General features: G+C 47.8%; 7 protein-coding genes across 7 annotated transcripts; 6 read left to right on the forward strand and 1 right to left on the reverse strand.

Annotated features, from left to right (window-relative positions):
• Window positions 1–343: 343 nt before the first annotated feature.
• On the forward strand, window positions 344–2,723 carry PtA15_5A810 (uncharacterized protein; the record flags this gene model as incomplete). Its single annotated transcript, XM_053169612.1, has 11 exons — window positions 344–520; window positions 598–659; window positions 731–807; window positions 890–1,002; window positions 1,073–1,134; window positions 1,203–1,348; window positions 1,466–1,641; window positions 1,712–1,747; window positions 1,834–1,866; window positions 1,958–2,194; window positions 2,271–2,723. 11 exons carry the CDS (start codon window positions 344–346, stop codon window positions 2,721–2,723), a joined length of 1,572 nt encoding a protein of 523 aa, XP_053020791.1.
• A 1,492-nt stretch (window positions 2,724–4,215) lies between these two features.
• On the forward strand, window positions 4,216–9,715 carry PtA15_5A811 (uncharacterized protein; the record flags this gene model as incomplete). Its single annotated transcript, XM_053169613.1, has 7 exons — window positions 4,216–4,823; window positions 4,904–6,513; window positions 6,615–8,251; window positions 8,332–8,494; window positions 8,559–8,681; window positions 8,753–8,972; window positions 9,046–9,715. The coding sequence occupies 7 exons, from the start codon at window positions 4,216–4,218 to the stop codon at window positions 9,713–9,715; spliced, it is 5,031 nt and encodes a 1,676-aa protein (XP_053020792.1).
• Window positions 9,716–10,931: 1,216 nt separating this feature from the next.
• PtA15_5A812 (uncharacterized protein) lies at window positions 10,932–12,426 on the forward strand (the record flags this gene model as incomplete). The annotated part of the gene is made up of 2 exons (XM_053169614.1): window positions 10,932–11,566; window positions 12,243–12,426. The coding sequence occupies 2 exons, from the start codon at window positions 10,932–10,934 to the stop codon at window positions 12,424–12,426; spliced, it is 819 nt and encodes a 272-aa protein (XP_053020793.1).
• A 1,077-nt stretch (window positions 12,427–13,503) lies between these two features.
• PtA15_5A813 (uncharacterized protein) lies at window positions 13,504–14,284 on the forward strand (the record flags this gene model as incomplete). The annotated part of the gene is made up of 2 exons (XM_053169615.1): window positions 13,504–14,019; window positions 14,267–14,284. The coding sequence occupies 2 exons, from the start codon at window positions 13,504–13,506 to the stop codon at window positions 14,282–14,284; spliced, it is 534 nt and encodes a 177-aa protein (XP_053020794.1).
• Window positions 14,285–14,828: 544 nt separating this feature from the next.
• PtA15_5A814 (uncharacterized protein) lies at window positions 14,829–15,926 on the forward strand (the record flags this gene model as incomplete). Its single annotated transcript, XM_053169616.1, has 1 exon — window positions 14,829–15,926. One exon carries the CDS (start codon window positions 14,829–14,831, stop codon window positions 15,924–15,926), a length of 1,098 nt encoding a protein of 365 aa, XP_053020795.1.
• Window positions 15,927–16,793: 867 nt separating this feature from the next.
• On the forward strand, window positions 16,794–18,563 carry PtA15_5A815 (uncharacterized protein; the record flags this gene model as incomplete). The annotated part of the gene is made up of 8 exons (XM_053169617.1): window positions 16,794–16,989; window positions 17,083–17,148; window positions 17,213–17,326; window positions 17,407–17,595; window positions 17,672–17,731; window positions 17,834–18,053; window positions 18,153–18,223; window positions 18,304–18,563. The coding sequence occupies 8 exons, from the start codon at window positions 16,794–16,796 to the stop codon at window positions 18,561–18,563; spliced, it is 1,176 nt and encodes a 391-aa protein (XP_053020796.1).
• Window positions 18,564–19,148: 585 nt separating this feature from the next.
• Window positions 19,149–20,057, reverse strand: PtA15_5A816 (uncharacterized protein; the record flags this gene model as incomplete). The annotated part of the gene is made up of 1 exon (XM_053169618.1): window positions 19,149–20,057. The coding sequence occupies one exon, from the start codon at window positions 20,055–20,057 to the stop codon at window positions 19,149–19,151; it is 909 nt and encodes a 302-aa protein (XP_053020797.1).
• Window positions 20,058–24,446: the final 4,389 nt, after the last annotated feature.

The following is a 24,446-nucleotide window of genomic DNA, read 5'->3' on the forward strand; positions in this document are numbered from 1 at the left end:
CTTAGATCGAGCACCACAACTCACATTATGATTGTATCCTTAGAAAACTTTCTTGCATTGCGGCCTACTCTGTGGCTCCGACTTCAAACCAAATATTCGTTCAAACCCAAAAGTTCTATTACTATTATACCTTTTCTTTGCGAAGCATTGTGGAAGTGAGATAATACTCCTTTATTTAAATCCAAGCTGAACCATTAATTCCAAAACTAGAGCAAGCACTGCGAGCCGCCTTAATTCACCTCACGTTTTTTTCCCTTGGTCATCTTCTTGGATTTCCATTTCCTCGGATTCATTACTCACTGTTTATCGTTGCACTCAAGGTTGAACTTTTTGGGGATCACTCATGCCGAAGCAGGACTTCAAATCTGGGCCATTACTCGGGAGCGATAACAAAGATATTATTGGCTTAGTTTTGAACTACATTCTAACCTCAAGCTCGAGACCTTCGACAGAAAACATACCAGCGGTAATCCGAGATTTCTTAAAAAGTCGATTTGTGTCCTCTACCCATGCTGTAGCTGTGAGTATCTCTCATACATTTGTTTGTATATATACACCTAACTCATGTTTTACTAACCATAAATTTCCTCCCTACAGGGCCCCGAAACATCTCATTTGGTAACCCTAGGCTTGATCATTTGTTTTTTGTCCTTCATTTTGTGGGTCGAAAATGTCATAAACGTTACAAAAAGGATACAACTGACTCATAGTTTCTCCTTGTAAAATGCAGTCAACTGACCTGGTTTACAATTGGATTGAGATACTCCAAATTGTCGAATTCACACTGGGTTTTTCGAAATAATGAGCGTACGTCGATGTTTGATTGTATCTGAAAGCGTGCCCAGATTCAAAATAGGTGGACTAATTTGCTCAGGTACCCCTTCCTCAGGTGGCCTGTTTGTACCTAACACTCGATTCCTAATGGCAATATTAGGTGCTATTTTCACCCTTCTTTTAGTAAGTGAAACAGTACTGTTAATCCTGGACATGAACGGGTTCGCGGTGAGTATTTTCGCGATCAGCCTGGATGCATCTCACGGTCGATTTTGACCACAAGTACGACCAATCCTAGACACTTAAGGATCGAATCATCATAGCTGGATTCAAATGGATGCCACTGTGGCTGTCTAGCTGGTAAGAATGTGCTTCTTCTATCTATCTTTTGAACCCCACTGAGCCAGATGTATCTTTTTTTATCTCAGGGTATATGTTTGGGGAATGGGAAGCAGTATTTACACCACATATTCACAAGTTCCTCACGGCATACTTGGAAAGCTTGTGGGATGTAAGCGGTCTGCGCTAGCATTCAACACCATGGTTTTTACCTCTTTGGTTTTTATCATACTTTGTCAGTCTAATTTCATTTCACTCGGTCATACCTTTTCGTTCTCGAGCGTGTCGTTAAGGCGTGGCATTCGATTATGTTAATACTCACTGTTTTATGGATTACTTTCTTGATAAACAGATGAAACCACCACGGTTTTTTTCGCTGGGTATGGTTTGATGTCTCGTCTGGATTCATTCCACCGAATTTCTGCTCGTTTTGAGACGATGGCCGCACTCTATAATCCGCAGACGTTTACGATTGATGAAAATCTTCTCCCGGAACTCCCGGGGTTGCTTGAACTAACTGTGTCTTTTGTACGTTGCGTGGTTCTTCATTTGAATCTTGGCTCCAGTGAAGCGACTAACACTTTGGATCCATTTCAAGGCGAATTGGCTAAAGGACTTTCGCTTCTTGTTATATGTACGTGCCGATGGAATCTTGTAAAGAGTAAGAATATTCGGGCCATTCCTCATAACTCACATGACATTACCCTGTAACCGTTCAAGTCGCGACTGGCATGGTTCTTCGGGTTTATATGCGTGAGCTCTATTTTCAAGCCAGATAATTATGTCATCTACCCTCTTGGCCATCAAATTCGGCCTCAGCTGACTGGCTTTTTGCTGCTTTTAGATTTCATTGCCACTTTACTATACTTATTTCCGGATGATACAAAAAATGAAGATGTACCGCAGAAGCATCACTCCTAAAAGCATTTCATCATTGGGGCAGCCTTTTTCTGCTGAGGAGAATGGCTACCGCGTGCGATGTCACAGTCCTAGCTCGCAATTCTCCACCTTTTGGGGTTTCATTGTTTCGGATAGCACACATTTGATTCTGGCTTCGCTCTTATCGCTAGTTCACGCACTGGTAAGCGCCGGTGCCCCTTAGGAGAATGAAAGAGGAGCCAGAAATGAGCTAAACACATTGTTTCCCCCTTGAACAGGTTGAAGTCACCTTGATGATTCGATTTATCTGCCTTCTCAAGAAATCCGGAAATGTCAGTGCACAGGTCACGCTATTAACCAAGACCGCCGTCACAAATAACTTTATATTCGCTTTCACCGGGCTACTTCCGAGTTGGATGTTCTCTGCAAGGTCACGTTTGAACCACAAAACGGACGCGCCGACGGGCACGTCAACGCACACGCCGCAGCTCAACCCCAGGGTAAATCCTATGAGGTCTGTCACCAACGACTTGTTTGACTCATGGACGATCACGCCTTCGGTAATGGGTGAACTCCATCAAATTCCGGAAGTAATGAAACAAGAAAGCTATTTTGTTGTAGCCCGTCCTCGACTCAAGCATTTCCCCGATATTTCTTCTGTAAAACAATTTTGTCCGCAGGATGTCAGCAAAATGGTCGTGGATGAACTCCATCCCAAAGGCATTGTATGAATTTTTGATGGAATACTTATTGCTTGAAAACTTTGTTTTTTAATTCTTGGAACTATCTATCATCTCAGCGAGAAACCATTTCAAATATCAAATCTACAGCTCGATCCTGGAGAAAGAATGGATTGGGGTGCTGGCCTATCGGTTCATATACTTGATGAGGGTGCTTTTGAGACATGCTGTGTTCCCATGCACTCGGATGGCCTTGTCTTACTCGTTGTGATGATTTCCTTGCCTGTCGATGTTTTTATCATCTTTTTACCTGCCTTTGTAGGCACAAGTACGGGCAAATCCTACCGTTTTCTTGTTCTGGGATTTGTTCCTTTCGTTTGTTGCCTTTGATGCCGGTTGCAAGCCGGTTCACCCCATGGGTGGTGGAAATGACGCCGGTACAAGCGGGCCGACCCTCTTGGGATAATTTTGCTTGAGTATGATGCAGACTATGGACGGCTTGTCCCAGGCTGGGATGGAGTGTCTAAAGAGCTCGGCCAAATGCCGCTGCGCCACCCGACAATACGTATTTAGACCTTCTATCCGTCCCAAGATCCAGACTACCCCCCGGAGCAGAAGAAAAGGAGCTCCCTGATTGGAGGCCACCCCATGTGCTAATATCCGTCCCAAGACTTTTTCGACTGGTTGACGCCGCCGCGAAGGACAGGATGAGCAACATATAGTTGTATCGCAGGACTTAGGAAGACGGTCAAAAAAATCAGGCCAAAGCGCATTTTGATAGATGTTCTGGCCGGGAGATCATGATCTTGACTTGGCAGATGGTGTTGCGCAAGACATTCCGCTGTAGTTTTCAGCTGAAGTCTACACCGGCGCGGAAGGCTTGCGAGCCTTACACAAGCCTCATTGAGAGCGCGAAAGGCAGTCCCACGAAGTCTCTCGGCTTTGATGTCTTACTTTTTGGTTTTCGAAGCCGGTTGCGGAGTCTCACCGATGGGAGGGACTTTGCCGGCCCGGGTCTTTCCCTTGAATGTCCGGAATGACGCCGGTACGGAGCCGACATTTTTGGGACTACATATTTCACCCGACTTACTCGTTGCTCTGTAATTGGAGGGGGCACGCCGTCCCGCCTTTCCTTAATGCGACGCTGACAAGTGTTTACCACTCCGTCCAGCGGCAGGGAGGAAATTCGTCCAGTTTAGATATTTCACTGTACATGAATATATCGATAACGAAACAAAACACCTTTTGAACATTCATACATATGCAAATGATTGTCCTCGTGAGGTCTTTCTCCTTTGTCCGATACACAAAGGGGGATTGACCAAATTTGGGAGTTTGTGCGGATACTTTAATATGGCCTGCCGAACGGGGCATTTTTGCCTTTGTCTCCCCCTTCCTAGTCCGGTAGACGTTCGACTGAGTTAGAGTGCATGTCGTGGGCTCAGTCAGAAGGAAGCTCCGTCGGCACTCCGCAAGACTGAGATCCCTCGAGCTTAACATTCGACCATCTCTTCCCCCAGATAGATTCCACTCAAGCCCCCCGATGGACACCAACATCATGGAAGAGAAGTCGCTGCCAGCGCGCGAGAAAGACGATCGGGGAAGCTCCCAACCAACTCCTAACGCGCGAAGTGTCGGCCTGTTCAAGTCTCTTATCATCATATTCTCTTTTACCTCCAAGTTGGATTATGTACTCCTTGTTTTGCCCGCTTTTCTTCTATCTGTGCTGTCCGGTCTTTTACCCGCTTACATGACAATATTGGTCGGACAAGCATTCCAATTATTCGCCGATTATACCATTGCGACGACGGGTGCACCCGACTCTCCGGCTATCATCGCGCAGGCCAAGGATACCTTGCGGCAGAAAATCGGAGAAGTGGCTATCAAACTCGTCTGCCTAGGCGGTGCAACCTTCCTTCTGAGTCTGGTCACGCATACACTCTGGGCTATCAACGGCTCCAAGATATGCGAAAAGATTCAGGCAGCCGTCTACGATTCGGTCTCCCAGAGAGAGCTCGGCTGGTTCGAAAATGGAATGAAAACAAGATACCAATTTTCGGGCGAAGAGTCCGCAAACAAGGACAGTTGTCCAACAGATGATCGTTCTGCGACCTCTCAATCCCCAGCTGGCCTTATGGCTCGGTTTGCCAGGTGAGTATTTTCGAATAAAACTCAAGTAACATTTTCATCAGATCTACTTATTGAATCGTACATGCTTCTGGTTCTTCTAGGCAAACCGAAGATATCCGAGCAGCGATTTCTGGACGTATGGGGATGATCATTCAGTACACCGTAACTCTCCTAGTGAACACAATCCTCGCTTTTACCAAGTCTTACAAGCTTAGCCTCGTCATCCTTTGTACGATACCCGTCGTGACCATCCTGACGGCACTATCGGCTAAATTGACGGGACCCTTATTCCAAAAACACAGTTTCCTTGAATCTGCGCTGTCTACGGAAATTGGAAGGATGGTCAAAACGATCTCAATCGTCAAAGCTTTCAGCGCACAGCCTCTCGAGATAGTCAAGCTGGTCCGCTTGTCCTCCCAGCTTTCTAAAAATTACGTCGCTTTCGTGCGCATTTTGGCCGTCCGTTTGGGCATTTGCCAATGCCTCTCTCTTTTGATGTTCGTACAAGGCTTCGGCTTCGGCTCCAAGTTGATAACCGCTCAAGAAGTTACAACGGGGGACGTCAACACCGTCTTCTGGTCTTGTCTAGTCGCAAGTTCGTATCTGCAAATGCTCATGCCAATGCTAACCTTCCTCGAGAAAGCCCAGCTGGCAATCCTGAACTTGATCGCGCTCATGGATCAATCCTCGGGTTCATTGAGTCCCAAATCGCTGGAAGAAGCCGTGATGACTGACTACACCTCTGACACGACCAAGCCACCGAACGGCAAGTCTGATTCGCCTCCGAAGTTGGTGCCATTGAGCACGATGCAACAATCGAAACGCCGGTCTCGTGGCTTAATCCACTCTTGGTCGCCTACTGCATCCACGGTCACATCTTCGTCGACGAATAACTTGAACGGAGAAAAGCTCAGAAACGCCCACAAAATTTCATCATGCGGCGCGCTTCCAACCCAGTCAATGATCTCTAATGCGCAACAAGTTCGCGCCCGAACTCAACCCGCGCCTCCGGAATGGCGTCTGTCCCGAAAAACACGCATGAGACACCTAAGGAAGCTGATACCAGCAGATTTCAAGGGACAGCTCGAATTGAAGGCTGTTACTTTCTATTATCCATCGAATGAGCCGACATTTTACAATTTCCCACCCAAAGCCTCAACGTTAATCACTCAAACTCCGAACAAACCCAACCTAGATGACGTATCAATGTTTTTCCCCTCAGGAGATTTCACATTCATAATCGGAGAGTCAGGCAGTGGCAAATCAACCATCAGCGCTGTCCTCATGGGCTTGTATCCTATCATGAAAGGTTCAGTTGAGGCTGATGAGCTTGGGTCGATTGGCTGGCTAGACCCTAACTGGTACCGAAATCAATTCTGCCTTGTCAGTGGACTCACCTCGATGTTTCTGCTGCCTGGGACTCTTCACGAAAACATTGCGATCGGTGTAGGAAGTACTCGTGACTGGCGCAGCGTCTCGCGACTAGAGGTCGTTCGTGCCGCCAAGTTTGCGCTTTTGCATGAATTCATAAGCGACTTGCCCCAAGGTTACGATACCAAATTGGATTCCGAAACAGACGAACAAACATCTGGGAATGAGCTTCCAAGCGGCGCAACTGGTTCGAAGGGAGTTCAGAGTCTCAGTGGAGGGCAGAAGCAAAGGCTCGGTCTGGCACGCGCTTGGATTCGCAACGCCCCTATCTTAATCCTTGGTAAGTGATTTCAATACTTCCGACAAGTCTCTTGTCCCATCTCACCACCTTCCCTTCCACTTTTTGCTTTTCGCTGACACGTGTAACCTTGATCTCGTTAGACGAAGCTACCTCGGCGTTAGACTTGACAACCCAGGCTCTGATGTATGATGCAATTCGACAATGGCGGAGCAACAAAACTACCATCTGCATAACACACGACCTGAAACCCATTGGACCCAAAGACTATGTGTATGTTATGCAAGCTGGTCGAATTGTCCTGAGCGATTATCGATACAAGCTTGAAGGCCAATCCCTCAGCACCAGCCTTTTCAAGCAAATGGCAAGAAAATCACCGATGGTAATCGCATCAAAGGTCAAGTTTGAATCTAGCCGTCCACGAATGTCTGATCAAACTTGGGAGACGATCGACACATCTGAACTACAAGAGCTCGAAGAGATAGCTGCTAACGGGCATATCACGTTTTCTGTACCTCCAAATGACGGTCTTGGCTCTCAGTCAAATAACCTCCCTGGATCACGAAAGAGGATGACGTTTTTGGATGGTTTTATTCACGCCCTGAAATCTGACGGAAGTTTCCTCGGCCCTCAGCAAAGTGGGCTTGCCCCGGGATTTTCCTCCCCTCAGAATGCATGGCGACGTTCAGCTCGCCGTGCACCACCAGAGGAGGAAGATTCCACTCGAGAACGACGTCCCTCGCTCCGATCTAGTTTTTCCGCCGAGGAATTGACCAAAAACTCCTCACAGAAGCCGCGCGGTTCCAGATATTCGAGGTACTCGATGGATCTATTCAAATTGAATGGTGGCCAGCATGCAGGAAGTAAGACCAGAAGGTCTAAAGTTCTAAGTACAGTGGAGCAAGAGGATGATGAATACCGAGAGTTCACTGCCTCCGTCATGCTACAAGCGAGTAAGATAGCCTCCAGTCGTAGAAACCAACTCAACAGCCAGATCGACTGTAATCCAGAAAGCGCCGAGAAGTTGACTCCAGAGCGAAGGAAAAAATGGTCGCCTGAGGAATTAGCAAACGTAGAAAGCGATCGTCCAGGAGTGCCTCATGAACCCAAATACAGATTCGGCTGCAAAACCCATCACAAAATCGACATCCCCACTTCCACCTCCTCGACCTGGTCCATTCCTCAACTCTTCAAGAATATCGCACCCACACTAAATCAAAAATGGCTAACTTTGTTTGGATGTCTGGTTAGCATAGCTTCGGGCACAATGACACCCCTATTTTCTGTCGTCTTGGGAAACCTATTGGGCAAAATTGCCAACCCACCTCCTGGCTTTCTTCTCAAAAACTCGATATATATCATTGTTATCGCAATCGCAGACGGCATTCTAGCGTTTTTGAGAGTATTCATCATGGAAAAATCAAGCACGATGTGGCTCGAGAGCATGCGGAGTGTCGCGTTTGAAAAAATCGTTTTGCAAGATCAAGAGTGGTTCGATCAGACTCAAAACTCTCCGGCAAACTTAATTAATCGCTTGATCAAAGACGGTGCCGATTGCAAAGATCTCATTGGGCAAATATTAGCGGACATTTTGACCGTTCTCACCCTAATTACGCTTACTTTTGTTTGGGCTTTAGTCATAGGTTGGCAATTAACACTTGTGGGCTTGTCGTTAGCGCCAGTATTCTTCTTCATCGTAGGTGGGAGTGGGAAGCTTAGCTCCAAGTTTGAGCTTCTCAACAAAATCTTAAGAGAACAAGTTGCGAACCAGTTTCATCTGGTAAGGACGGTCTCTCTCGACTATGTGGCATCCTTATGAATCAAGACTAACACCAGTTTCTAAAATCAAACGTAAAACAGACCATCAGTAATACCAAAGCGATCCGCGCAATGTCCCTGGAACCTCTCATGCGAGAACGATTCATCGAGTCTTCAATCAAGTCTCGAAAGATGTTCATCCGGTCCGCTCCTCTGCATGGTATTTCATCTGGATTGAATATTGCCATGACGTACCTGGCCGACGGTAAATTATTTGGTCATTCCCACGTTATAAGACATAGGATACTGAAACTAAACTCAAATACTAGGTTTATTATTCTATGTCGGAGCGGTACTGGTGATAAAAGGCCTTTACACGTTTGAAAAGTTACTGCAAGTTTTCTCATTGATAATATTTTCAGTAACTTTTGCTGGACAAATCGTTGGTAGCGGTAAGCATTTGTGATGGTTCTTATTCTCGACTGACATTTTATTGATAATCCACATCTACTCGTGTTTTCAGTTCCCTCCTTTTCAAAATCAGTAAGGGCTTCAATGGACCTGATACGACTAGTCTCATTGCCAATTGGATCCAAAGAAACAAAAGGCGACCTTAGAATACCACTCATGGGCCAAATAGAATTTCGACAAGTTGATTTCACTTATCCATCAAGACCAGACGTTCCAGTTCTGAAGGGTGTATCATTTGTGGTTCAGCCGGGTGAATGTGTTGGTATTGTAGGGTAAGTGAACCTCTATTTTGTCTCATCTGGTACGATACTCCCTTGACTAAGCGCCGGACCTTATTCTTTTCAGAGCTTCTGGTTCCGGAAAATCGACCATTGCCGCCTTACTCCACCGACTTTATGAGCCCAATTCGGGCTCTGTCAGACTGGATGGATTCAATATCTCCCAGATTGATGCGCGTCATGTGAGGGAACAAGTCGGCATGGTCACTCAGCATGCAGTCCTCTTTAACGCAACGGTATTCGAAAATATATCTTATGGCCACATGCCTCGCACTCGAGCCGGTAACAACTCGGAAAACATGAAAAAACACATAATCAAGACTGAAGTTGAACCCGTAATAGAGCAGGTACATCTTACTGAGTTTGTGGATCGACTTCCTCTCAAGTTGGACACCAAGATTGGCGAGAACTCCGATCTAATTTCCTCTGGTCAAGCCCAGAGACTCTCGATAGCTCGTACACTCTTGAACAAGAACCGGAAGATTTTAGTCTTTGACGAATGTACTTCCGCCTTGGATGCCATCAATCAAACAGAAATACTCAAGACCATTATGGAGATCAAGATCGGCAAAACCTCTGTAATCATTACCCACAAGGAGGACGTCATGAAACTCTGCGATAGACTCATCGTGATGGACAGGGGTCATATTGTCGAGCAAGGAACTTATCAGGAACTTATTGTCAAGCAGAACGGCTTCTTGAGTACTCTGAGTAAATGTGGGGAGTATACCGTATGAGTGCCAACCCATTTATCAGTGCCCAAGGCTTCTTTCGCATTTTTATCATTATTTTTCAGCGCATCTAACGTACATAGTCTCGTTGTATCTGTAAATAACCAGCGTTGTATTCATATATGCAGATTGTCATAATATCTTTTATTTGTCATGCTCTTGGGTAAATGGTGCAATTGTGTATTTATTAATCTTGTGGTTACCTATCTATGAATGATATCTTGAATTCCTCTCTACTTCATGGAGACGTGTCGGTGAAACTTGTTGCCAATTATTTGGAACATAAGTCACGCTCCAACAATTTTTCTCACCATGTAGCCACCTGTTGTCTTCAAATAAAGAAAAAGCGTCTTGATCAAGTCAATCAAAAAATCTTTCGGGTCTCTTTCAAAGCACTTTGACGTTGACATTTTTCGTTTGAGCTGTGCTCAGCACGTTGTTGGGGTATCCTCGACATGGTAGCAGAAATGTAAACATAATTTTGTGCACCTCAAATTGCTAACAATCGTTCATTGCCAATCGGTTTGACTTCCACTGGGTCTTTAATAAAACTGGGAAGGTATCTTCGAGCAGCGGATTCTAACTGCAATATTTTTTTCTTGGATATAGGTTTTCCTCGATGGACATCAGGGCACCGGGGAACAGCCAGCCGAAATGATGAGGCGCCCCATGAGTTGCCCCTGGGAGGGCCGGTGACGCCGCGCCAGTTCGGTGGGAGTCGGAGCGGTATGTTACGGCCCCAAAGGCACTCTCCCGACGGCGAGAGTCAGTCACGAATGCGCCTGATTGCGTCCAGGGTTGCCGGCATCGCGCCAGAAGGCATCTTTAGATGTGTCGTCTGGGACAACGGGCGTTGGTTGCTGGAACGATTGCCTTCGGTGTACACCACGGTCGCAAGTACAGTCGGAATTTTGGAGAAAGCTTGGAGCATGTTGCCACTTCAGCTTCAAGAACTACGCGCTTTTAGACCCTGATCATCAGCTTGTATGAGCTCCGCGTTCCATATCATGACAACAACCAACCTTCAAGGTCCTAAAGTGCCTCATGGGAGACCCTGTGATCACCTCTAGACTTAATGTTAGTAGGCGCTCAGCGTCTACCCCTTCCTATCCAGTACGGGTCAACATCTCCGATGCGAGCGCTCACACTACCAATCCTCGGATTTCTCTGTTTAATAATCTCCAGTTCTCGCTGCCTTCCGGTCTTCCGCCTTCAACCTCGGATGTTCGTGAATGCCGGTCGTATTGGTGAGGTTATCGAAGCGGCAGGGGGTGTATCATCTGGCGCCAAAGCAACTCTGGAATTTGCAACCGATTTGGCCAAGGGTGTAGGTGCGGCGAGTGATGGTGTTAAGGCGCCCGGGATCGGTGCCGGTGCCGGTGCCGGTGCTGGGGATGTCCACCTCATCCCAGGCCAGTCGGATGCGAAATTGGCACCTCTCCGTCCCCAACTCAGCAATCCCAAGGAGACGTCTGCAGATGCTTCTCTCATCTCCGGTACTTCTCAAACCGACTCCTCTAAAGAGGCCTTCAACCCTACACTACAAAAAACACCTACAACACCCACAGACACCTTTCGTCCACCAGATCCATCTCTCTTAACTCCCAAAGAGCCCCCCAAGGAATTACCTCAAGAGCTTCCTAAAGATAACCTCAACCTCAAGACGGAGAAAACTTCCACTGCTCTCGAAAAACCCCAAGACACCAATCCTGTGCCTTCAACTGTGGAACCGCCCAATACACCTTTGAATACAGAGCTGGGTTCACCTCCTGATTCTCCCGCAGGTGTCCGGGGTACCTCCGCTTCCGAATCCCAGCGTGCCTCCAAAAAATTGTTCCAGGCTTTCAAACAGACAAGGTATGTCAATCAACTAGGTAGATAGCGATGGAGCTGCCCGCATTTCTGAAACTCGCACTGACAAGCTGCTTAATAAAATCCTAGTACATGGAGCCCACCAAGGGTAAGAAGTCTTCACATCATGACCTCTTTTTGCTTGTTGAGCGAAACAATTGTTTTGACCGTTGTTGTCCAAATTGAACCAACTCCGTTTGCAGACACAACAACAGTTGAACTGGTTTAAAGCCTGGGATCGAGCTGTGAGTTTAAAAAAAAGTTTAATCGCACCCCGCTATGGAAGACGGTTCTGAAATATATAAATCCGTAGCGAAAGACTATGGATGACTTGGAGAAAAACCTTTCAGGGTTTATAAAGTATGTCTCCCATTGATCTCTTTTTGGCCACATAGGAACAAGGACCACCCATTTACGCAATTGATTAATCACTCAGGAAATGGTCAGAGAGCTTCAAGCAGCATGCCGGAGCTGGATGGGTAAGTTTTAATTTCATCCAGATGTATATCGTGCTTGCAATAAGACAATTGACCCATGTTTGTTCTCGCAGCCCGCCGCGGTGGGTACCATTCAACTGTGGAATGTCCAGCTTTTCTAGAAATAAGCTGACTCCAACCTCCAAACCAATCCCATTCCGAAAGGTTAGAAGATTTAAGACAAGATTTGGATCTCCGACGATAAGACCCGGAACTGAGCCGCCGTTGCCTGCACGCGAAGCTCCTACACTCAAATCTCCTGCTGCACTCGAACGGCCTAACCAGGTTGGATCTTCCGAGCTGGCCGACACATCCAGATCGTCTGACTTTAAGTCGGAAGCTGAACTACCTCTAGGCGACAAAGCCCAACCGCCAAAGCTTGACACGTGAGTCACCAACGGCAGATTTACTTATTTTGCTTGTCCCATTGCTTGAACCAAATAATCATTTCTTCCTCAAACTGAACTGCTTTATGTTGGATTAGGGAACCCTCTTGGCTTGAAAAGTTTCCCATTGAAGCTGTAAGTGAAATATCCACTAATCGTTGGAATAGGCTTGATTTTGTTGCTGACCAGTTTCTCCCATAAAGCATTCCCCGTATGGTCCACCTACAAACGAAGAGTTAAGAGTGTTCAGTAAGCTATTCATCTTTATACTACGTTTTGATTGGCTTCTTCCATCTGAATCTGAACAAGCTTGATTACTTCTTCCATTGCGCTGCATTTCTTTTTAGACAAAGCAAAACTCGATGTTGCGAGGGCCCTTGATCAGAGAAAGTACGGAATTGATTTAGGAAACCAGAAGATCTTCACTCGGCGAAACCTTGTCGAGCTGCTTAGAAGGGAAGTAAAAATACAAGACGGGGCTTCGGCCGCGAAGACCGTCTACCCGCCTTTTGATTCCTACCTCAAAGCTCTGAGCCAGTTAGCTGCAACTGAAGACAAACTCGGAGAAGCCCAGAAAGCATTGTTTCACATAAGACAGCTTACGGTAGATGCGGCTGCCGCTACTCCTGCTGAAGAACAGGCCGAAAGAGCTGTGGCTGCTTTGCTCGCTGAACTTGATCAAGCCAAGCTGGCCGACTTTCAGAAGGAATCGGGATCGGCTGTGAAAAGTCTTGCGACCAAGTGGCAGCTCAGCCAAAGTAAAGCGGATTACTTCCCAGATCTGTTGAAACCGGGAGCTATCGACACCGAGAAATTTGCCAAAGCACGAGCAATCCAATTGAGCCCAGCGAGCCCCGAAAAACTTGCAAAACCGTTTTTCTCGACAGCCGAAGAAGTAATCCACACATTGCCCGCTGACCTCGACTTGACCACAGAGCTATACCGCTACTCACTGATTCAAGGATTCGAAGACGTCTTGAATGAAATCCGACCGAGCGTCAGGTCACTCGTCGAAAACACAGCCAACACACAATTGGCTGCCGTTTTCAAAAACCCTTCACAAATAAGACCACAACTAGAAATGTACACGAACCAACTGGGCGAAGCCGACTTCGAGCGATTGCTTGGCGCTCATCCGTCAGAAGTATATCAAAAACTGACCCAATCTGCAACACCTCGGGAGAAAATATTTTATGCCGTTACAACCAGACAGCAATCCCTGCACCCGGAAGATTTCACAGACCTTGAAGCAGCCAATGGTAATCCTAGAACCTTCGGACGAGCACTCCAGAAAATTGTACAACGCACTTCAGCTAGTGAAAGTCCGGATAAGCTTGAGTATCTAGAAACACTAAAACAATTGGAAAATGAAGCTATTCATGATGTCAATCCAATCAATTATCCGTATATCGAAGAGCTGTACAGTCAAGGATTCATTGATGCAACCACTAGAGCCAAATTGTATCCACCTCAAGGAACAACAAACCAACAATTCTTGGAAGCTCTTGGCACTCAGAAAGATTTCCTAGCGGATCTCAGAAAAAGCCTACTGACCCGTATCACAACCCAGATCGACGTGACTGAAGACGGGCAAAAGGTGGGGAAGAAAGCTAGCGATCTTCTTACCCAAACATATATGGATATACTCGACAGGAAGGCGAAGAGATTCTACCTCACCAGAGATGCATTTGAAAGGCCCAACGCAATGCACTTCGACGAGGCCATCAAGGTCTATGACGGTCGGACCGTCAAAAATTATTTCAAACCTGGGCAATCGGATACTCAGGTGGTCGTAAAGGCTTATGTGGAGGCTCACCTTCCTCCGCCCTTTGTCCCCGGTTCAGGACTGGAAGACTTCTTGAATGAAATTCATTTCACGAAATCTATCCCCAAAGGTCTGTCAATTCATTAAATAGGTCAGTTGACATTGGGGAATTTAGCATCAGTTTATTCATGCTTATGAAAAAAAAATCATAAAATTCTTGCACCATCGCGCCAAGATCTTTCTGAGATCTCTGATGGGGTGAAAATTTAATGGAAATTTCATCATCAGCATCAGTAAAATGATGTTAATTACCCAATGTCGGCAGTGCTAAGTCCAAACTACTCAAGATCAGCAGATTGATTATGCTTCCCATTATCTTCCCTTGATATCTAATAGCGGATGGAGGGCCATTACCCAGGTTTTTCCCCACTTTAGATAATCGATTAGCGGAATTCCTGGATAGGCCCCTAGTAGAAGGCGATGCACGTCTGAAGGGCACCCGATGGGAAAATCTGTCCGAAAAATCTCGAAAACTCCTGAACGAAGCAGCAAAAGACATTTTCCTAGATTACAGAGGGCTAAACGCGGCGGTAGACAATTATTCAGCCTTCGCCTCAGTAGTTGAAAAACTGGAATCCAAGATGGAAAACTTGATCCCCCGGATGAAGGACGTTTTTGAAGGCCTTGTAGATTCCGCCAAAGTCCCTAACGTGAAGCCTGCATCCGCTAAAATTACGCAATCCCAAATAGATCAAGCCAATGCAGCGTTCGAAGCCCGAGTTGCAAAAAGTAACGCGCTGACGACAGGCCCCGCGGACCAAGCAAAACTGCTGGAGAATGAAGCCGCGATCCCAGCCAAGGTGCAACCGACTGAGAGTAACGCTGCGACCGATGCCAAGGTGCTACAGACTCAGAATGACCCCGCGCACCAAGCCAAGGTGTCACCAACTGAGAGTGACGCCGCGAACCGAGCCAAGGTACCATCAACTGAGGATGATGCCGCAACCCAAGCCAAAGTGCAAACGACTGAGAGAGGCGCTGCGACTGATGCCAAGGTGCTACTGCCTCAGAAGAATGACCCCGCAAACCAAGCCAAGGTGCAAGCGACTGAGGGTAACTCCGCAAACCGAGCCGAGGTACTATCGACTGAGCATGATGCCACAACCCAAGCCAAGGTGCTACCGACTGAGAATGGCGCTGCGACTGATGCCAAGGTGCTACTGCCTCAGAAGAATGACCCCGCAAACCAAGCCAAGGTGCAAGCGACTGAGGGTAACTCCGCAAACCGAGCCGAGGTACTATCGACTGAGCATGATGCCACAACCCAAGCCAAGGTGCTACCCACTGAGAATGGCGCTGCGACTGATGCCAAGGTGCTACCAAATGAGAATGGCGCTGCGACTGATGCCAAGGTGCTACCGACTGAGAATGGCGCTGCGACTGATGCCAAGGTGCTACCGACTGAGAATGGCGCTGCGACTGATGCCAAGGTGCTACCGACTCAGAATGACCCCGCAAACCAAGCCAAGGTGCAAGCAACTGAGGATGATCTCGCCAACCACGCGGAGCCACCCAAACCTACAGTAAAGTCGACTGATCCCGGCGGCCAAGGCTTCACAGTGAACGCATTTAATTACAGGATACAATTTCATCCGCCCCCAATCATGAAGCCATGGATTGCGTATATCAGACGGTTAATGGAAGAAATGCCACGCAATTTACTTGCACGTCCCATTTAATCTGCCAAAGCCGCGTGGAAATTCGCACACTTACATCAACCAAAAGACCCTTTTTTTGTGATGGACAAGAATGTAGACATTACCCCCTCCTTGCAATTTGTAACCATAGTAAAAACATCATCAACATGCACCACGGGTGCACCAAAAGTTTTTGGGATGGTTATCAAAACCAAATTGATTGGATAGTGGTTGTCAGAACCAAATTGGTCTGAATCTGGTTTGTGGACAAATTCCGTTGCCAAAAAGGTCTCAAAAACCGTGCCGTGAGAGAAGGAGCATCCAAATGGTTTCCAAAACCATTTCAAATGGTTCTGGAAATATTTTTCAAACCAAATTGGTTTCCAAAATATTTTTAAAACCACCTCAGGTGGTTCCAGAAATATTTTAAAAATATCTGAAAATGGTTAGTCCGACTCGTTCTTCAGGACGTCCGGACTCAATTAAAAAAAATATTCTGAAACCCATAAAACTGGTTTTCCAAATATTTTGTTGCACCCGTGGTGAGCAATCTATTGTTGCTAGTGATTTTGCCTTCGTCAAACCCCTCTCCTTAGCAAGTGTAGTTACATAGAATGATTCTCACATCCATTTTGTCTCCTGTTGCCTTTTCTTGCACATGCAGACACAGACATTGAGAATGTCAACGCTTCCGCTTTTCAGCGCTTTTTTATGGTCAACATTTTTCCCCCAGCCCGACCACAGGGATCCCTCCCTGCTTGGCCTTTCTCTCTTCGTGATGAATAGAGGGTGTGACAGGTGTGTGACATAAAAGCTACCAGTCAAGCCGTCCAAGTCCCTCCGCGGGCCTCCCTGCACGAGGCGGCCCATCGGGCCCGACCACACTTGAAGAGACTGGCGGAAACGAGAATGCGGTGGATCCCAGTACGACTGGCGTCGATCGGTCCAGAGTACCTCCCACTAACTCGCAGGGCTCTCTCCCACCACTCCAAGCTCTACTCTCATCAGGAATCCCGTCTACGGACCATGGCTGCCTTGGAAAGCCCGACCGGCCATCCTCAAGGAACAACACCCGAACCTCAAGAAACCTCTTACACTTTTATTGGTAATGCCCTTCCCCTTGATTTTTTATTTATTTTCTGGCGTTATAATCGATATGACTTCCTGACCAAAATGAGGAATCGCGTGTTGATGACAGATATTGGATCTAATCTGGGCGACCCAGTCTTCCGCGGAGAATACCATGGAAAACAAGTCCATGCCGGTGAGCACTGCTTCTCTTTCAAATGTAGACGCACGAGAGAGGGCTGATGTGATGATGGGTCCAGATGATTTCCAGCAGATATTGACGCGCGCCCGGTCAGCTGGAGTGGTTAAGCAAATCTTGACTGGGGATTGTCTCAGTGGATCAAAGGAGGTACGGGAGATGGCCCGTGGAAATGGTGGATATATCTATCGTTTTTTTTTGGGGGCTGGACACACAACTGACGGGATGATGCACCAACCTGGTTTGAAATGGAAGAGGAACTCTATGCGACCGTCGGATGCCATCCTTGCAGAGCCAACGAGTTCGAGGCTAGTGCTCAAACTGACAGCCCGGCAGATGTGGAAAGGTCGGCCAAGAAATACCTGGAAGCACTAGACCAGCTCATTGCTGAAGACCAAGCCTCAGGTCACAGCCGTGTAGTGGCTGTTGGTGAATGTGGTCTGGGTACGCTTCCTGTCATTCTCGTCACTTTGGCTACCTTGAATGGAAAAAAATGACAACTTGTACTGCTCACCGACAGACTACGATCGTCTTTCGCATGCCTCCAAAGAGACTCAACTTCGTTACTTTCCCCCTCAACGTGAGTCTCCAAAACATCCGATGCCCATTAGGATCCAAGAGTACACCAAACTTTGCTAACTCACAATCTGTGTGATTATACGCTCGTTCTGGACACTTGTAGTGGAGCTGGCCACCAAATACAACCTCCCACTCTTCCTACACAGTCGGACCTCAGAAGCACATGTCGACTTTGTCCGAATCATCCGCGCCCACGAAGCTCGCTATACCGCGGAAGAACTCCTGCCTGCTCGCAAGAAAGGCGTCGTTCATAGCTTCACGGGCACAATTGAAGAGATGAAAGAGTTGGTTGACTTGGGATTCAGTATCGGGATCAACGGATGGTCAGTGCCTTTTTGATTTCCACTCTTCCCCTCCAACAAACTTCAACGAAAAAAAGCCGCCATTAATCCTTGATTCTGGTCATCAAAGATCGCCAATAGTTCTTTGAAAACAGAAGAAAATTTAGAAGTTGTCAAAGCAGTGCCCTTAGACAGGATAATGTTAGAGACCGGCAAGTGAAAACACTCGACTTTCTGGTAGCTTTTGTTAGCAAGGAAGAGAGAGCTGAACGGACTGGACGAATTCCTGTAGATTGTCCATGGTGCGAGATCCGTCCGAGCCATGCATCGCATCGATACCTATCCGAATTACCCCTGAAACCGGTATTCTCACCAGCGACTATCAAGAAGGAGAGGCATCAAGTGCAGGACGAGAAGATGGTCAAGGGACGAAATGAGCCATGCACAATCGGCCAGGTCGCTTGGGTAGTCTCCAAACTCAAGGGCATCCCGCTTTCCGAACTCACTCAAAGCGCGTGGAAAAACTCAGTCGAAATGTTTACATTGCTCTGATCATCAGAGTTATCTATTGTATGCTTGGGGTACAACACTACCCAGAGGTCTTGGTTTGCTTCATCTCTTTATATTCCGCATCTCTCTAGGAACGTCCTGTCTACTCAGCTGTGACTAACCATTTTACATTCTGATCATGTACTTGTGGTTATTTATGACCTCAAACTGCAAACCTTAGAGACTTCCTGTAGGAAGTCAAACAGTGAAGCATGAATCACATGTCCACTGTTGCTCCTGAAGGTCATGAGTGGTGAAGCTAGCATATAAGTGGAGGACTTCCTGCGGGCCAAGTTGCTTGATTTAAAAGGACACTATAAACCTTTGAAAACTCAATCTTTATTGATTTTCACCAGCAAGCAGTTTGCCCCTTCCTTCCCAAGCAACAATTTTAGACGATAGGAAGTAATCCAATGCTAGACTCTGTTCCAAATTCTGGCATTGAAAAAACCTGTCCATGTGCATAATTGCCGGGCTCTTCTGTGAAAAGGATTTTACAACAGTGCATCGTTACTTTATCACACTTGATCAATCTTATCTAACACTTTCAAGAACAGCAGAAGTTTTGCGGATGAGAGAAAAGATGGATTATCCAAAGACCAAGTCGCTTCTGAGGACGTATTTAGCCCCCGCCGTCACCTGGCGAGCTTCATGGAGCAAGCATTCGGATCCGTGACGATGGATCAAAGCCAAGCCAGCCACAGGCGTGACAGAAGCAGCCACCGAGGAATGGTCTTGGGCGAGTCGCTTTTGGCTCCTGATCGGGGTGTTGTAAAAAACCGTCTCTCCGCCTTGCAAGGGCTCGCTATCAGCCTCCGTCCGAACTTTGGAGCTGCCTGGACGGTCGTCGCCGCCTCCTTCTTTTCTTGTCCGCTGATGGCTGGTCTCTTTCGTCCCGGTTAGGTAAATCAAGAGCGTGTATTCCGTCCATAGAGTCTCCGGCATCTCCGACTCGCTTTCAGATGGTATTGGAAGATCGGATTTAGAAATCTGGACGGATTCGTCGAAGTGTTTCTCGAATTTGTGGCCGACCCGATATCTGTAAAACCGGAGGTTAGGATTGAGGCCCCAACAGCGCGTAGACTGCTGGGTGTGATGATTGCCCTGCTCGCGTAGCCAGGATTCGCAGGAGGTCTTCAGTCCGGTTTTCGACCACAAGGTGTGAGCGAAGACAGGGTCGTGGAAGGAGATGCGGTCGTTGAACCGGAAGGCCTCGCCACGCTTGGGCACCCGACTGGTGGTCTCGAACTGGAGCGCGTGTCCATCGGCTGTCCTAAGATGGTCGAGTGCTCGGATCACTCGTCCACACTCGTCCTCCGTCAGTAGATCGTTCACCGTCATGATCTGCGACCGGATTATCGTGTCCACTTTCAACTTCGGCTTCGTCTTTAGGGATGGCCATCCTGCTGGCTCGACCCCATGGCTCCCGGTCGACAGTCCACTCGACGCGGGTTGCTGTCCTGCCTTATTCTTCTTGGCGGTCTTCGGCTGGGCCATCTGGATGCGCAATCAGAAGTCTCCTATGTATTGTACCACACTACTGGCGCCCTGTCCGCGCTAGCTGGCTCGGCATGCCCCGAGATTCGCCGCCGGCTCCCCTGCGTCTCCAGCGCGAAGGGGGTTTAGTTGGTTTCTTTCTTTTTTCCATATCACGCACGAGATCCACTCATGACGCGCTACTTTAGTCTTTAGCGAACCGTTACGCCATTCCTGGCTACATAGACGGTCCTCCCTCACGTGTTTCCTTTCTGTCTGTTGTATCTCCCCCTATTGTCGGGCCCTCTTCAAAGGGCCTCTGGTGTCTGGTTGTTTCCTTCTTCACCCATCTATCTTCCAGACGGAAATCCAGACCTGCTTCCTCAGCGTAGTTGCTCTTCGCCGCGTGTAGCCTTTGCTCTGCCGCAGTTCCCTCAAAGATTCAGTCCTGTAAGCAGCCCTGTTACATGTGGTAGCGAGTTCTTTTACATTTTTCGACAAATTACTCCACCTACGGCACGGTCTTCTTTAAAAATCCTTTTCAAATAAACCTTAAACTACCTAGTCTTTTTCGCGCTACGGCACATTAACCAACGTAAGACATAGGCCTGATTTGGATTTTTTGACCGGTGCCCCGGCAGGAGTTCCCCCAGTCGACGCGAGTTCACTGGAGCTCTGGGGCAAGGGTTCTGTTGGCACCCGGCTGTGGTCTGGTGTTTATTCTTCGCAGTCGCTGACGCGTTGAATTCTTTTTGTTTTTTTCGTTAGATGCCTCCAAAGAAAACCGCGCCATTGCCAGCGGCCGAGGTCCAGGAGGTCAAGCCCGCGCCACCAGTGGTCGGGTTGCAATACTCCGAAGATGAGGTCGAGGCGATGACCACGGGCGAGCGGTTGTGGTACGATAACCACCGCGACCTCCCCGAGTGTCAGGAGGATCTCATAGGCTACGATAGTGGAAGTGCCTGTTTCACCTGTGACAGTAACGTTACGGAGATGTTGATGCGGTTGGGCGGGTAGAACGCGATGAACGTCGATGTGGCCGCCAAAGAGGAGCCGGAGGACCCTAACCGGTACGGCCCAGCCCAGCCCCGCCGGTCGCCGCCGAGCCGTTGAGGCTCAGATATGAGGAAGATCCCCTCAAATTGCTCAAGGGGTGGCCCGAAGAACACCCCAGGTTCAAGGGCGGGCCGGGTGACGATGCTGTCACCTGGTTGAGCCGGTTAGCAGTCATCTTGTCTGACCGCCGTGCTCACCCCGAGATTTGGCACACTGTTGCCGGTCAGCGGTTAGGCGGCAAGGCCTTCGATGACCACTCGGACGCTGCTCTCGACTGCACCCGGCCCAACGATTGGGCGGGTTTCCGCAGCTGGTTAACGCGTTTGAGCCCGCTTGGAAGTTGGCACAAGTTCAGCGGGGCCCGCCCGCGAGTTGGATGCGTTGCAGCAGGGCCCCAACGAGACCCTGCAAGCCTTCTATGCGCGCTTCCTTGCTTGGATGTCCCGCGCAAGGGCACATGGTTTCCAGTTCGATCCGATTACCTGCTTCATCAAGCGCCTCAACAAGGGGCTCAGTCGCAAGGTGTCGGAAGAGATCTCCCGCGCCGAGGTTCGCCGGGAGAGGCTTGATATGTCCCAGGTCGTTTGCACCGCGATGGACTACGATAGCTTGTACCGAGCCACCTCAGCGGTGGCCTCGACCAGTTCCGGCTCCGGCAAGCGCCGGTCCGACGAGGCATCTAGTCGAGGCGGCAAGAAAAAGCTCTATAGCTACAACTGCCGGTCGAAGAACCATCTCTTGGCCGATTGTCGGGAAGAAAAGACGGACCGCCAGAAGGCCTACGAGGCCAAGCATCCCCCCATTGATAAGAAAAAGAAAAAAGAAAAAAAGAGTAGTCGACGTAGGGAAGTCTCTCTCGCTGACTTTTGTTGTAGATCCTGTGACAGCTCCCATCCTCACCCTCCTCCTTCTGCGTCGCGGGCGCTTTTGGAGATAAGATCAGAGATAGATTATTAAATAACATCTATTTCACTTTCTCAGAGGTGGAGTTTCTTTGTGTTTGCAGGATCGCGCCGCTGTCTAGCTACGATTTGATTCTAGGCCGCGATTGGATCGCGACGCACGTTTTGTCCACGGATTGGGATAACAACACGTGGAGGCTTAGGGGACCAGGGGGTAAAGTAGTTCTTTTCGAACCTAGTTTACCCGCTATCTCCTTGATTCAGGAGACTGTCCTCGCGCCGCTGACGGACAAGGATGTGGTTATTTTTCCCAAGCACCTTATGTTAAATTTAGAGCAAAAAAACTAAAGGTATATTTCAGTCAGAGATGAATGAGAAGAAAAGAAACACAAGACTGAGAAATAGATGAAATACCTAAAGGACCGTGACAAGCTAGAAATGAAGAAGACTTGATGACCAGAGAATGGTCAACCACTAAAACCCACACTACAACTCTCAGACAACAGACTAGATAAACTCAATCAGACTAGACACACGAGAGAACAAAATAGGAATGAAGAAAGTTACCCAGGATCTGGTTTCTGGCAGTGGATGATCTCAAGGGTGAAGACTGGATTGAGAGCTTTATGCTTGATGGATTTGTTTTACACTTGCTAGAACTTGTTGGTTTGGCTTGAGATGAGGAAAGGAGAAGGATCAAAGTCGGACCGGGATTTAGTTCCACAGACTGTGCAGTGTTGGACTGCGCCCTCCGCGTGCTTGAGAAGACGGAGGCTTATTCTAACCCTGGGGCCAAGGCATCTGGGAAGGCGCAGCTGAGAAGCTGCTTGCCCTCACCGAGTCGGAAGGCATGTCAGGACCGCGCAAAGAGCAACCGGCTGAACTGCCGACCATGTTTGGAGATGCAGCTGATTTGGGGAGTAACTTGCGTGCACTTATCACCAAGTTTGCTGACCTGTTCTCTCCTATAGCTAAGGCCTTGAAGCGCAAACATGTGGTCAAGCACCTTGTTGATACTGGTACGGCACAGCCTATCCACCAGCCCGTTTGTCAGTTGTTGCCAGCTCTTCTTGGGACACTGCAAGAGAGAATTGCAGGGTTGCAGGACGCTGGATTTATCCAGCCCTCTACCTGTGCATGGTCATCACCCATTGTTTAACAATCCTACCTCCGGGAAGGTGCACTTATGCTTTGATAACCGGCAGGTTAATGCTGTCACTAAAAAGGACAGGCATCCACTGCCAGTTATTCAGGAGTGTTTTGACGCGCTTTGCAGCGCATGATTCTTCTCTAAGATTGATTTGCAGCAAGGGTTTTGTCAGATGCGGATAGCACCCACTGATATCCCTAAAACCGCTTTTGGGACCAAATACGGTCACTTTGAATGGCTAGTTACACCATTTGGATTGGTAAACGCGCCAAGCACGTTTGAAAGGATGATGACACACATCCTAAGAGAATTTATAGATGATTTTTTTCAAGTCTACTTGGATGACATCCTGGTGTACTCGGCGTTAGAAGCTGAGCATGTTGTACATGTGAGGCATGTTCACCAAGTCCTTTGTGACAAGGAGATGAAGTGTTCTAGTAAGTGCTCCTTTGGGTTACGTGAAGTCCAATATTTTGGACATAATACCATTCACCCAATGAGGGAGAAGATTGAATCCATTCACTCTTGGCCTTGCCCATCCATGGTTTATGATTTCCGTGCCTTTTTAGGCCTTTGTGGCTTTTATCGCCACTATGTTAGGAGTTTTGCCAAGATTGTGGTGCCGCTTCACGATTTGACTGCCGGTGGCATCAAAAAGCGCGCCAAAATCTTATGGCAGCCAGTCCATGATGTGGCATATGTTTTGCTTAAGGAGGCTCTAGTGTCTAAACCAATCCTCTTGACGCCAGATACGCTGAAAGCCTTCATTATGGAGACTGAAACGTCTGACTTCGTGGTTGGCGCTGTTCTGTTGCAATACGACGATGACAACCGGCTGTACCCTGCTGCCTTTGAGTCCTGCAAACTCAACAAAGCTCAGATTAATTACCTGGTGCAGGAGCGGGAGTTGCTAGCCATTATCCACGCCTGGAAAAAGTGGCAAGTTTACTTAGATGGCGCAGTGGTCACTACTATTAGGGGGGTTCACAATTGAATTTTATAAAACTTTGGAGGCCAATTTAAGGCCTTTATGAACATAATTTTCCAATTTTGGCAAGATGTCCAGAAAAAGGTGTGACTGATCAATCAGTGCAATTTATCAACTTTTTAAAAATATGTTCATAACCAGGTTAAAATGGGTCCTAAAGTTTTACAAATTTTAATTGTGAACCCCCCTATTGTGTATACATACTGACCACATGTCCCTGGTTTATTTGAAAAGCCAGAAGCTTACTTCTAAGAGGCTTTGGTTTAGGCCCTGTTTGGCACCAATATAATCAGTGAAATAATCACGAGCAATAT

The sequence above is a fragment of the Puccinia triticina genome, chromosome 5A (genome assembly GCF_026914185.1).
Source record: "Puccinia triticina chromosome 5A, complete sequence".
In the NCBI taxonomy this organism is placed as follows: Eukaryota; Fungi; Basidiomycota; class Pucciniomycetes; order Pucciniales; family Pucciniaceae; genus Puccinia; species Puccinia triticina.